The sequence below is a fragment of the Hyla sarda genome, chromosome 5, assembly GCF_029499605.1.
Source record: "Hyla sarda isolate aHylSar1 chromosome 5, aHylSar1.hap1, whole genome shotgun sequence".
Lineage (NCBI taxonomy): Eukaryota > Metazoa > Chordata > Amphibia > Anura > Hylidae > Hyla > Hyla sarda.
The window spans coordinates 190937740-190951276 of NC_079193.1; the positions used below are offsets into that span (position 1 = coordinate 190937740).

At 43.0% G+C, this 13537-nt stretch overlaps 1 protein-coding gene across 3 annotated transcripts in view; it reads left to right on the plus strand.

The window, feature by feature from the left end:
• RETREG1 (reticulophagy regulator 1) overlaps positions 1-13184 on the plus strand; it is a 173222-nt gene extending 160038 nt beyond the window's left edge. For all 3 annotated transcript variants that reach the window (XM_056520939.1, XM_056520940.1, XM_056520941.1), the window contains 2 exons: positions 3091-3217; positions 4861-13184. In XM_056520939.1, coding sequence (XP_056376914.1) covers positions 3091-3217; positions 4861-5339 — 606 coding nt within the window. In that variant the 3' untranslated portion in view covers positions 5340-13184. The remainder of the gene's footprint in view (positions 1-3090; positions 3218-4860) is intronic.
• The last annotated feature ends 353 nt before the right edge of the window (positions 13185-13537 follow it).

The window sequence follows — 13537 nt, forward strand, 5'->3', positions numbered from 1 at the left end:
TATAAAAAGTGACCAAAAATGCACTATTTTGCACTTTGGAATTTTTTTTGCGTGTACGCCATTGACCCCGCGGTTTAATTAACGATATATTTTAATAATTCGGACATTTCCGCATGCGACAATATCACATGTTTATTTTTATTAACACAGTTTTTTTTATGGGAAAAGGGGGGTGATTCAAACTTTTATTAGGGGAGGTGTTAAATGATATTTATTCACTTTTTTTTTTGCAGTGCTATAGCTCCCATAGGGACCTATAACACTGCACACACTGATCTATTACATTGATCAGTGGTTTCTTATAAGAAACCACTGATTGATGATTCTGCCGCTTGACTGCTCATGCCTGGGTCTCAGGCACTGAGCAGTCATTCGGCGAACGGACAGCGAAGAGGCAGGTAGGGGTCCTCAGGCTGTCATGTAAGCTGTTCGGGATGCCCGAACAGCTCCCTGAGGTAACCGGCATGGTTTCACTTTCACTTTAGATGCGGCATTCAACTTTGAAGGCCGCGTCTAAAGGGTTAGTGGCGTGCGGCACCGCGATCAATGCCGTGCGCTATTAGGTAACGGCCGTTGTTAGAGGCCGGGCCCGACCCGCTATGACGCAGGGCCACGCGTTATAGATCGGGAGTGGACTCATGACGTACGCGTACGTCATGGGTCCTTAAGAGGTTAAAATAAAAAGTGTAAATAAAAATAAACATATGTGGTATCGCTGCATGCGGAAATGTCCGAATTATAAAAATATATTGTTAATTTAACCGCACGGTCAATGGTGTATGCGCAAACAAATTCCAAAGTCCAAAATAGCCAATTTTTTGTCACTTTTTATATAATGAAAAAATTAATAAAAAGCGATCAAAAAGTCAGATCAATACAAAAATGGTACCCCTAAAAACTTTAGATCAGGGCGCAAAAAATTAGCCCTCATACCGCCCCGTACACAAAAAAAAAAGTTATAGGGGCAGAAGATGACAATTTTAAACGTATACATTTTTCTGCATGCAGTTATGATTTTTTCCAGAAGTGTGACAAAATCAAACTGTAACGCCGAGCGCTCCGGGTCTCGCTCCTCCGCCGGAGCGCTCAAGCCATTCTGATCTTGCTTGCAGCGCCCGGTCAGACTCGCTGACCGGGAGCGCTGCTCTGTGTCCCCCGGCGGGGATGCGATCCGCGCGGCGGGATGTGCCTGCCCGCGGGTCGCATCCCGTTCCACTCACCTGCCCCGTCCTCCTGCTCAGTCCCGGCACGCGCGGCCCCGCTCTCTAGGGCGCGCGCGTGCCGGGTCTCTCAGATTTAAAGGGCCAGTGCACCATTAATTGGTGCCTGGCCCAATAAGTTCCAATCACTCCCCACACTATATAATCCCACTTCCCCTTCCTGTCCTTGTCGGATCTTGTTGCCTTGTGCCCTGAGAAAGCGTTTCTGTGTGTTCCCTAGCCTGTGTATCCAGACCCCTTGCCGTTGCCCCTGACTACGAACCTTGCTGCCTGACTTGACCTTCTGCTACGTCTGACCTCGCCTTGCCTTGTCCTTGTGTACCACGCCTGTCTCAGCTGTCAGTGAGGTTGAGTCGCTATCGGGGGGAACGATCTGGGGGTTACCTGCCGCAGCAAGTCCATCCCGCTTTGCGGCGGGCTCTGGTGAAAACCAGTAACCTCTTAGATTCCGTTCCCCTGGTAAGGCTCACGCCATCGCCTCACTGACACAGAGCATCCACTCCAGTGCCCTTCCTGCATACCAGCCCGGATCCTGACACAAACCTATATAAGTAGGGTATCATTTTTATTGGATGGACCTACAGAATAAAGATAAGGTGTCATTTTTACCGAAAAATGTACTGCGTAGAAACGGAAGCCCCCCAAAAGTTACAATATTGTGTTTTTTCTTCAATTTTGTTGCACAATGATTTTTCTTTTCCGTCTTGTCGTAGATATTTGGGTAAAATGACTGATTTCATTGCAAAGTAGACTTGGTGGTGAAAAAAATAAGCAATCATATGGATTTTTAGGTGCAAAATTTAAAGATTATGATTTTTTAAAAGGTAAGGAGGAAAAAATGAAAGTGCAAAAAACGGAAAAACCCCTGGTCCTTAAGGGGTTAAAGAAACTATCCCAACTGCTGGACCTGAATGGGGCACTCCATTTTATAGGAATTTAAAAAAACACCAAAAAGGAAAATCCCTGTGTCATGCACTGCCTCTCCAGCCTTGCACTTAACATAACACTTAAGCTGGCTCTTTAGTGCCACCTATTGAAGGTCGCTTTGCTGTGACAAGAGGTACTTGCATATTTTTAGAATTGCCTGGAATAGAAGACTCCCTATTCCAGCCGAATGAGACACACTTACCCCTCACATAGACATAACACAGTGAATTAGTTTTGTCTGTAATGTTCCTGTGATGGCATTTTAATAACAAAATTGGAGAGATCAAGTTTTTTCAAGGAGAAAACAGATGACAAAGCCATAATGTACACACCACAATAGGATATCTAGCAGTACCACAGTATTATTATAAGTTACTCAACAATCTCATTTCTCTCTGTTGTCCCATCTCACTTAGTCCCAGAAGCTTTCTGTGAGGGTAAGAGGGGTATGTTGCAGGCATTTATGGAGGCATGTAGCTGGCACTTAAGGGGTATGTGTCTGATACTGTATATGGGTTCTGTATTTAAGACATGTGGTCCACACTGCATATACGAGGAAGTGACCGGAACTTTTTATAGTGGAACATAAGGCTTATACTTTATTGTAATCACTGTGTATGGAGACATCTGAATATTCATGTATGAGATGCAGAAAGACGGGGCACAAATGGTTGCTATCCTTCTTTTATCATATTAAAGTTAGGCAGTTTGTTTCTTCTAGTTCTACTTTTGTAACACTAGACCAGTGGTCTCAAAATGTGGACCTCCGGTTACTGCAAAATTACAACTTCCAGCATGCTGAAAGTTGTAGTGTTGCAACAGCTGGAGATCCACAGTTTGGAGATCACTGCACTAGACAAAAAAGCTGGTACTGAAATAGTCTAAGATAGAATGAGATGATACGGTCATATATCCTTATCCATATATCATTCTTGTTTGGTAGATCAATGCAGAAACACTAGCTAAAGAACTATCAGTTTCTGGATCAGAACCCTCTGACTTATCCTGGACAGAGAACGGAACATTCAACCTCTCAGAAGGGTACACTCCACAGACCGATACGTCAGATGGTATGAGCACACATGTAGCACTATTGGAAAAAAACTATCATTGCTATTCTAATATTGTCAAATAACAAAACTAGGAAATGTCTCACTAATGTAATCCTATGCTAAACTAAATCTTCCTAATTCCATTTCTAACCAAGCCCAACAATCCTTGCATGCCGTTTCCCAATACAATACAATTTACCAAAATATTACACCTACTTTTAAAATACATTATTAAAATGTATTAGTTGAATAGTGTTTCATGTATTTTTTTTGTTTTTTTATGTAAATATATTATGTACGTTGCGAATATACTTTGGTCCATGAAAACAAGTAGAATAGTTGTCCATTCAGTCAGGAAACTGCTTTCAAAATTTTCTAAAGGTCCTCTGTAAAATTATAGGTCTCACTGGTTATTATGGGATCTACTCCACTTTATTTTTGCATCTACCACAAGGCGTTCTTCACGGTTTTCAAGATCTCTGTTTACTTCTCTGTTTGAATGTACTAAAATCGGCATAATTTCAATTTCTGTTGTGGAATTTCACCTTGGATTCCACAACTGTAGTGTATAAGAGTGAAATCTGTGGTGAGTCTGCATCAAAAGGCACATTATCTGTGAATTTTGGGCAGAAATTCACAATAGATTCGCTGTAAAAAATTAACTGCACATGGCCTTATGCTAAAAGAGGTTTGCAGGAATTTTATATTGATGGTCTATCCGTAGGCCATCAAGGATGGTACAAAAGTAAACGTTAGGTCGGCCGCACTGGAAACGATGCACAAATGTTCCATCGGCCTTTACGATTGCCAGATCTAATACTCTGCAACTTCTTTTCGTGAGGCTTCAGCAATGATTCAGTGTATCTCCAGCCCCCCCCCCCCCCATGTTCTGAACCACCTGAGACAATTCATCACTTAAACAATAGAGTCCATATCCAAGGCTATGCTGTCACGTGTCTGGACAGATATTGACCACCACCAAGACGTTTGCCATGTCACCAATGGAAATCACTTTGAACACTTGTTGTGTATAGATAGAACTAGGATAGATAGCGTTTCTTTACATGTTAATAATTTTTTGTTATGTTCTTTGGGTTATAAAAATTAGGCTATAATTTTGCACCATCCTTTGTTGAAGCATTCTGTATATGATCTGCAAGGGCCCGAATCCCAGCATGGGTAGGAAATGAATATTGGCAGAGTGTGCAAAGTATGACCTTTTCAAACTAAATATTGATGGGTTGTCTTAAGAATAAGCGTTCAAAGGAGGACCCCCCACAATCTCCGGAACGGAACCGGACTCTCAGTGAGGAGTGCACTCTCAGTGAGGACGGCACATGCTCCATTCTTTTCTATGGGAGCACTAAAGAGCTGGGGTTCAGTTCCAGTGGGGCTCCAGTCCAGTCCCAGCAGTCGGACCCCCCCACAATCAGCTACTTATCACCCATCCTGTGGATAGGGGATAAGTTAGATTTGGATGGAGTTCTCCTTTAATATTAAAAAACAAAGCAAAATGCTTTTAAAGGGGAAATACTTCTTCACAGAATTGTACTAACACACTGAAGTACTGAATTTTTTTTTTTGTTTTACTGTTTCCTTATTAAATACATACAGTGCTATTATAATATATACTTTCTCATAACCATTACTCTTTCATTCAGATCTTGATCGACCAAGTGAAGAGGAGGTATTTTCCAGAGACCTCACTGAATTCCCCTCTCCAGAGAATGGATCAGGATCCAATGATGAAGACTCCAGTATAGGCATACCTTCAGCTGTAAAGAGAAAGCATGAGAAAAGTCATAAATCCAGTGCTGAACAGCATTCAGCATCAGCACTGTCCATTCTTTTGGGTACTGAGCAGCCATATAACCTGGTCACTGGTGCTGCTGGTGAGGCAATCACGGCTGCCGTCACCGCAGCTATCACTGACCAGTTACAGTCCGCCTTGCTCTGTGCACAACCTCCAGCTGCCGGCCTCGCTGAGGATACTGACACAGAGGAAGTTGATGACTTTGAACTTTTGGACCAGTCAGAGCTGGAGGATATAGACAATGAGGTGGGACATTCATCGAGTCCAGACTCAGAGGGCAAGAAGCCATCTTCAGGATTTCTCTCCAGTCTACTTGGGAGTCATTAACATTTAACAATTTTCACTCCTTATATGATAGATTGTGAGGGAAAACAACTGAAAACCTCACAGACAGAATCAAAAGAGTACAAGAAAGTAAAATAGAAAAGTAACAAGATTAAGTAGGAAAATTGTAAACGCTGTAGATTTAAGTATTGCTCCTCATAGAATGTGTTGTCACTTTAGCCCCAAATGGACTATTGCAAAAAACATCAGCTGTTCCACAGGCCGTATCCTTACTGCGTCTTGATTTGTCGCATGGAGTTGTGTATGTATACGTGGCAAGTATGAGCCATAGTCCTTTTATGTTAAAGGGAAAGAAGCTACTGATGGGGTATTTTTATCTTTTCACGTGTTTTACGGGGTTTACAATCAGAAGACTTTACGTTCTTTTGATCAGTGAAGTCCGTCTGACTAGAGATAGTAATAGTAGAATGTTTCAAAGATTAAAAACTCCATTGTTGATCAGTATACATATATGGATTTTTCTGGTTACTTGCCAATGCCAACTCTTCCTAAACAGCCATAAAGAATCATATGCAACTTTTAACAGTTGTGCCGAGGGACTTGGTTTGCTTATCTTTGCACTCTAATAAATTAGAAAGGTCATAAGACCCATGGTAAGAAGACATTTTAAAGTTATTATATCTTTCCTTTGAATTCTCAAACAGAATATAACAAATCATAGTCTGCTCACCTGGGCACAGTGCTTTTAACACATTAAATGACGCATGGAATCGCCCGTTCAAACAAAGTAATAGTAGAGGCACATGATCATTCATCAACTATACCAGAATATTTTAGTTATTCTGAACTCTGTTTTGGTAGATGTCTCTTGGAATTTCTAAAATAGTTTACATGTGCTGTATTTGCTGAAGATTTTTTGCTATTAATTTGATGCTGCAGATTTTATGCTGTGTTCAGCTATTTATATTGATTTACACAGTTTAAAATCTACAGCAAATACAATACGTGTAAAAAAAAAACCTTAGAACATAAATGTTTCCCATGAAACAAGCTTGTTGAGGAGTCAGTGATCCTGGTGCCCTGTGTATTAGAAGAGGTGAGCATCGACAGGGAGGATGGTAATTACATTATATTATACTATTCTCTTTGAATTACTGATCACATATGAAGCCATGCTGGTACAACCAAAGTGCTTACAACGTGAACTAACAAACTTTTACTACCACATTTACTAAGGTCCTGACCAAAATGACCAGTAATCAGTATAACGTTTATGTGAACAAAATGATTTATTTCTGTTGGGGAAATTTCATCTGACCTGCTTATAAATCACAGCACAGGATGACCGAGAAGATCCTATGCTGGAGAAGAAACACAATGGTTTATTTTGCTGTGATGATTTTATATATTGCTTCCACCAGTGCACTAACATACAGTTAGAAACAAAACTTGGCTTTTACATTATGTAGTAGATTCATAATTATCCTTCAAGATAAAAGATTTAGTTGACAAACTTTGGGATTATCACTGTATAACATGTGTTAAGCAATTCTATGTGTTGGTTGATGTCAATATGTACAAGAGGCAGATGACTGTGTTTAGTATATCATGTGACCTGCAAAGCCTCCTGTCAATCCGTTTTTTCCTGCCTCCTCAATGTAAGTCTTGATACGAAACTAAACATGTCCTCATGCTCTCTGTAATTCCATTGTTTCTAAGTTACCAAGTTAGGAGTAAGGTTGAGCACCATTAAACATTATTATTAGACAGCATACTGCTTATGGTACTGTTTAATATAGCCATTATGTTCATGTGAACAGAGTCTAATACGCCTAATAAATACAAATTTCTGTATGCCCACATGCATACATGGATTTGTGGTCAAGTGGCTTAGTCATCAGCTTGCCTAGCACTTCTACTACAGGATAGCTGCTCTGCTCAACTCCATGCAGTGTGAGACATCTGCACCCTTCATTTAATAGAGGACTATAGGGCCCTATTACATGGGTGATCATTGGTCAAACAGGCTGACATCTCCCTGTGTAATATTAGCAAAGGCCTGTTTGTTGACCGAGCGTGTAATTTTGTCGTCAAACCCTTGAAGAAATCATTGCCCATCATCCCCTATTACATGGAGAGATGTGTGGCCATACATCTCTGCATGTAATAGGGGATGTACTGCCAACAAGTGGTAGCAAAGGGCCATGCGAACAATCTAGTGATTGGTCTTGTGGCCCTTTTCTTCGCAATGCTTGAGCTCTGTAATGGAATCTGTAAATGAGAACCGATCGATGAGATCAGCGCTCTTAACAACGAGCATCAGGCCATCTAATAGGGCCCAAAGACTGTAGTTGATTGTGATCCATTATTACTGAAGGAGAATTTACTGGGCTTTATTATTGCAGAATTTCAGATTTTGGTTGTCTTTAGGTAAATTTCTGAAGTGCCGTACTGTCACTGCAATCAACAAAGCTCAATGTTGCTGTCATAAACTCTGTGTTCCATGTTATTCTTGTCACTTGTTGCCCTCTACTGAGTAGAGTGAAAATATGTTCAGTAATGATGTGCCTTAGTCTACTTATCACCCAGCACAGAACTTTGAAGGATAGATATGGAAGAGCTAAAAAGATAGTGCACAACCATTCTGAAGCCAAAAGTAGCAGTCTTTTTTAGAAAAATAACAATTTCAGTACAAAGAAAGCAACATCTCCTGTCAAGCTTATTAAAAATTCATCTAGTTCACACAGGTCAATAGCAGCATCTGTGCTTTACCATATTTATATATGTAGCAGACCCATTAAAGTCAATGGGTAGCAAAATCAGCTGTAGAAAACATGCAGCAAAGTACACGTGTAATTGTACCCTAAGGGTATGTTCACACATGCATATATTGCTGCAGATTTTCTGATGATGATGCCGCCTGCCCTCTGACCTCCTAGCTTAGTTCCTGACCATGCTCCTGTGCTGCCTGTCCTGACCTCTTGCCTGTCCAGATTATGAGTTTGCCTCATCCTACCTGTACCACGTAACACCTCAGCAGCCTGTGTGGACAAGTCGTATTAGGGGGTAGCGACCTGGGTGCCGCCTGCCGCTGCAAGTCCATCCTGCTTTGCGGCGGGCTCTGGTGAAAACCAGCGGTACCTTAGACTCTGCTCCCTTCGTGGCTCAACAGTCGCAACAGTTCGCTCATCAGGCACAACAGCTGAATCAGTTGTCTGCTATGATGCAACAGCTTCTTTTTGTTCATTAGCAACAACAGCAGCAGCCGCCGCAACCTGTTCCAGAGGCTCCTTCACTCCCTGCAGTTTCTTCCAGATCTAAGCTTCGTTTATCCTTGCCTACGAAGTATGAAGGAGATCACAAGTTGTGTAGAGGTTTTGTGACCCAGTGCTCTATGCATTTGGAACTCATGACATATCAGTTCCCGACGGAGCGTGCCAAAGTAGGTTTTGTGGTCAGCCTGCAGTCTGGAAAAGCCCTGGCCTGGGCTACTCCTCTTTGGGATCGTAATGATCTGGTGTCTTCTAACATGCAAGCCTTTCTTTCTGAATTCCACAATGTCTTTGAAGAACCTGCACGGGTTTCCTCTGCCGAGACTGCTTTACTGAACCTCCGACAAGGGGACTCTTCAGTTGTCGATTTTGCGGTTCAATTCCGCACCTAAGCTTCCGAATTAGCCTGGAATGAGGAGGCCTTGTGTGCTACATTAAAAAAAAGGACTTTCTAGTAGAATCAAGGATGCTTTCGCTGCACGAGATCCTCCGTCTACCCTAAGTGTACTAATCCTTTTGGCCACTCGAACTGATGTGCGTTTTGCCGAGAGGCAGGAAGAACTTCGTTTGGAGAGGGAACCTGTCCGTACACGGCGATTTCCCCGTCTGGCACCCGTGTTCCAACGTCCTACTTTATCGTCTCCATTGCCTTCTGCTTAAAAGGCTATGTAGGTGGATCGAACTCAGCTAACACAGCAGGAAAGAATCCGTCGACGCAGTGAGAATTTATGCCTTTATTGTGCCAGTCCGGAGCACCTTCTCAAAGACTGTTCTTCACGTCCACAGTGTCCAGGAAATGCTCGCACCTAGGGCATGTAGGAGAGGCGTCCCTGGGTGTGAATACTACCTCTCCTCGTTTGACCATGCTGGTCCAAGCCTATAGCTCTTCTAAGACATCTTTCTTCACCTCAGCCTTTTTGGACTCAGGTTCCGCAGGAGATTTTATTGCTGCTTCCTTGGTCCATAAACATTGTCTCCTAGTGACTCGTCTTGCTAAGCCTTTGTATATCTCTTCTGTCAATGTTGACCACCTTAATTGTACAGTGCTTTTCCGCACTGAACCTCTCATCATGCAAGTAGGCATCTTACATAAGGAGAGGATTGAGTTCTACGTTCTTCCTCAGTGTACTCCGGAGATTCTTCTTGGTCTTACTTGCCGTCAACGTCACACTCCGCGGCTTGACTGGAAATCTGGTGAGCTCACTCGTTGGGGACCTTTTTGCCAAAACTACTGTCTTGAGTCTACCCAGCCTAAGACGGCCTCTTCACCTCCTTCTATGCCGAGCCTGCCTCCTCCTTATCAGGATTATTCAGATGTGTTCTGCGAAAAGCAGGCAGAGTCTCTTCCACCACATCGTTCTTATGACTGTCCTATTGATCTACAGCCTGGGACTATGCCCCCCCCCCCCCCCCCCCCCGGGGAAGAATTTATCCTTTGTCAGTCCCAGAAACACAAGCTATGGCTAAATATATCCAGGAGAACCTTGAAAAAAAGGGTTTAATCCGAAAGTCCTCCTCCCTTGCCGGTGCTGGATTCTTCTTTGTCGAGAAGGATGGTTCTCTCCATCCTTAAATAGATTACCAGGGATTAAACAAAATCACAATCAAGAATCACTATCCTCTACCTTTGATCTCTGAACTCTTTGTCTACGGGGTGCCAAGATTTTTTCCAAATTGGATTTGTGGGGAGCATACAATCTCATTCGAATACGTGAAAGAGACAAATGGAAGACGGCCTTTAATACCCATGATGTACACTTTGAGTATCTCGTGATGCCTTTTGGCCTTTCTAACGCTCCTGTAGTCTTCCAGGAATTTGTTAATGACATCTTCTGCAATTTACTTTATACATGTGTAGTGGTGTATCTTGATGATATTCAGATTTTCGCATCCAATTTGGAGAAGCATCGCTCTCATGTCCGACACGTTCTTCAGTGCCTCAGGGATAATTTTCTCAATGCCAAGCTCGAGAAATGCCTATTCGATAGATCAAGTCTTCAATTTCTTGGTTACATTGTCTCCAACCAAGGTTTGCAGATGGACCCTGAAAAGTTGTCTGCAGTTTTGGACTGGCCTCGACCTTCTGGCCTTCGAGCTATACAATGCTTTTTGGGCTTTGCCAATTATTATAGTCACTTCCTTCCACATTTTTCTTCCTTAGTCGCCCCGATTGTGTCTCTCACGAAAAAGAACTGTAATCCCAAGTCTTGGTCTCCTGAAGCCGAAGAGGCCTTCTCTCATTTAAAATCTGCATTTGCATCGGCTCTTGTCCTCTCAAGACCTGATCCTGAGAAACCCTTCTTTTTGGAGATAGATGCTTCAGCCGTAGGAGCTGGAGCTGTCTTGATTCAAAAAACGTCCAAGGGCAAAACTATTACCTGTGTTTTTTTCTCCAAGACTTTTTTGCCTGCAAAAAGGAACTACACTATCTGAGATCGGGAACTCCTCGCTATTAAGATTGCCTTAGAAGAGTGGCGACATCTATTGGAGGGTTCTTGTCATCCAGTCAGCATCTATACGGATCATAAGAATCTCATATCTTCAGTCTGCTCAGCGCCTCAGCAGGCTAGATGGTCTATTTTCTTTTCCAGATTTAACTTCTTTATTAATTTCCGTCCGGCGGATAAGAATGTCCGAGCTGATGCCCTCTCTAGGTCCTCCGATGTGGTTGGGCTGGATTCCACTCCACGGCATATTGTACCACCTGAGCATTTGATTTCTGCTGCTCCAGTTGACCTCCAGCAGGTTCCACCTGGGAGATCTTTCGTGCCACCTCAACTGAGGTGTAAAGTTTTGAACTGGGGACATTCTACTTTACTGGCTGAACATTCAGGAGTACAGAAGTCCTTCCAGTTAATCTCTTGGCAGATTTTGTCTGTTCCTGTGTTATCTGTGCTCGTGACAATACTCCACGGCAGAGACCTGCAGGACTCCTACAGCCTTTGCCTATTCCGGAAACTCCCTGGTCTCACATTGCTATAGACTTTATCACCGATCTGCCACCTTCCTGTAACAATACGGTCATCTGGGTAGTTGTTGATCAGTTCTCTAAGATGGCTAATTTCATTCCCTTACCTGGTCTCCAATCTGCTCCTCAGCTGGTGAAACACTTTCTTCAACATATCAATCGCTTACATGGCCTCCCTACTCACATCGTTTCGGATCGAGGTGTGCATTTTGTTTCCAAGTTTTGGCGGGCCTCTGTTCACGTCTAAAAATCAAGCTGGACTTTTCCTCTGCTTATCATCACCAGACCAACGGCCAGGTAGAAAGAGTAAATCAAATCCTGGGAAATTATCTTTGTCATTTTGTCTCAGCCCGACAGGACGATTGGGTCGATCTCTTACCCTGGGCAGAGTTCTCCTACAACCAGGACTGAGTCCACGAAGACGTCTCCATTCTTTGTAGTCTATGGTCATCTTCCTAATCCTCCTCTACCTCTTCTGGTGTGCCAGCTGTTGATGAACAAGTTTGAGATTTCATGTTCATCTGGCAGGGGACCCAGCGTTCTTTGCTTCATGCCTCCTCCTGTATGAAATCTCAGGCGGATAAGAAGAGAAGGCCTCCTCCGACTTTCTCTCCTGGCAACAAGGTCTGGCTCTAGTCTACATACATCTGTTTCAGGGTTCACAGTTACAAATTGGGCCCTCGATTCCTGGGACCATTGTCCAGAGGAAAGGTCCTGGGAGCCGGAGGAGAATATCTTGGACCACAACCTGGTCCAAAACTTTTTAAGGCCCAAAAAGAGGGGGAGACCTAAGGGGGGGTACTGTCACAAGTAGCGCTGCAGCCAGACATGCTGGCTGCAAGCGTGCTCCGGTCCCGTCCTCTCGTGCTGCTCCTGCTGCCGTTCGCATCGCGGGACGCGCCCGCATGCGAACGCCGGGCTCTCACTCCTCTCCGCATCTCTGTCCCCTCCACTGTTCCCTGCTGTCGGCACGTGCGCCACCACCTCCTAGGGCACGTGCGCAAGCTTCCTCAGATGTAAAAGGGACAGCGCACCATTGATTGGTGCTTGTCTGGTCCTGTGTCTATTTAACCCCACACTTCCTTTTTGATGTTTGATTTCAATTGCGCCTTTCCATTTAGAACACATGAATGTTGGGCCATGTCAAATGTTCATGTGTGTGGTGAGATAGTGGGAGATTTGGCTGACAGCTCTTAAGGGTATATGACCACCTTTAAAGTTATGCTTCACCTTATAGGTAGGCTACTATATTACTTTTGTGATGTCAGTTATAACAGCATGCTTCTGCATTGTCTTCAGTATAAAGAGGTGACAATCTAGTACTTAGTATATATGGTCAGCACTGTATACTAGCAGATGAGGCCATGTAGTTGTCCAGTAGATCTAGAAGAGAATGCTGATGTTCTCTACTGATAAAATAGATTTCTGCTTGACTTATAGAAACTTGTTTATCCTAAAGAACAAAAAGTTTAAGGTTACCTTTTACAGAAATAATCTAAATACATGATATAATAGAACTACATAGTAACATAGTTTGTAAGGTTGAAAAAAGACAAGAGTCCATCAAGTTTAAAGGGGTACTCCAGTGAAAACCTTTTTTCTTTTAAATCAACTGGCTCCGGAAAGTTAAACAGATTTGTAAATTACTTCTATTAAAAAATCTTAATCCTTCCTCTTCTTATTAGCTGCTGAATACTACAGAGGAAATTCTTTTCTTTTTGGAATGCTCTCTGATGACATCACGAGCACAGTGCTCTCTGCTGACGTTATTATGATAATAATACGTTTTTATTTATTGTTGTCCTTAGTCGGATTTGAACCCAAGGCCCCAGCACTGCAAGGCAGCAGTGCTAACCACTAAGCCACCATGCTGCCCTTAGCATACATCTGCTATGCACGGTTGCTAAAATAGACAGAGATGTCAGCAGAGAGCACTGTGCTCGTGATGTCATCAGTGTTCCAAAAAGAAAGGAATTTCCTCTGTAGCATTCAGCAGCTAA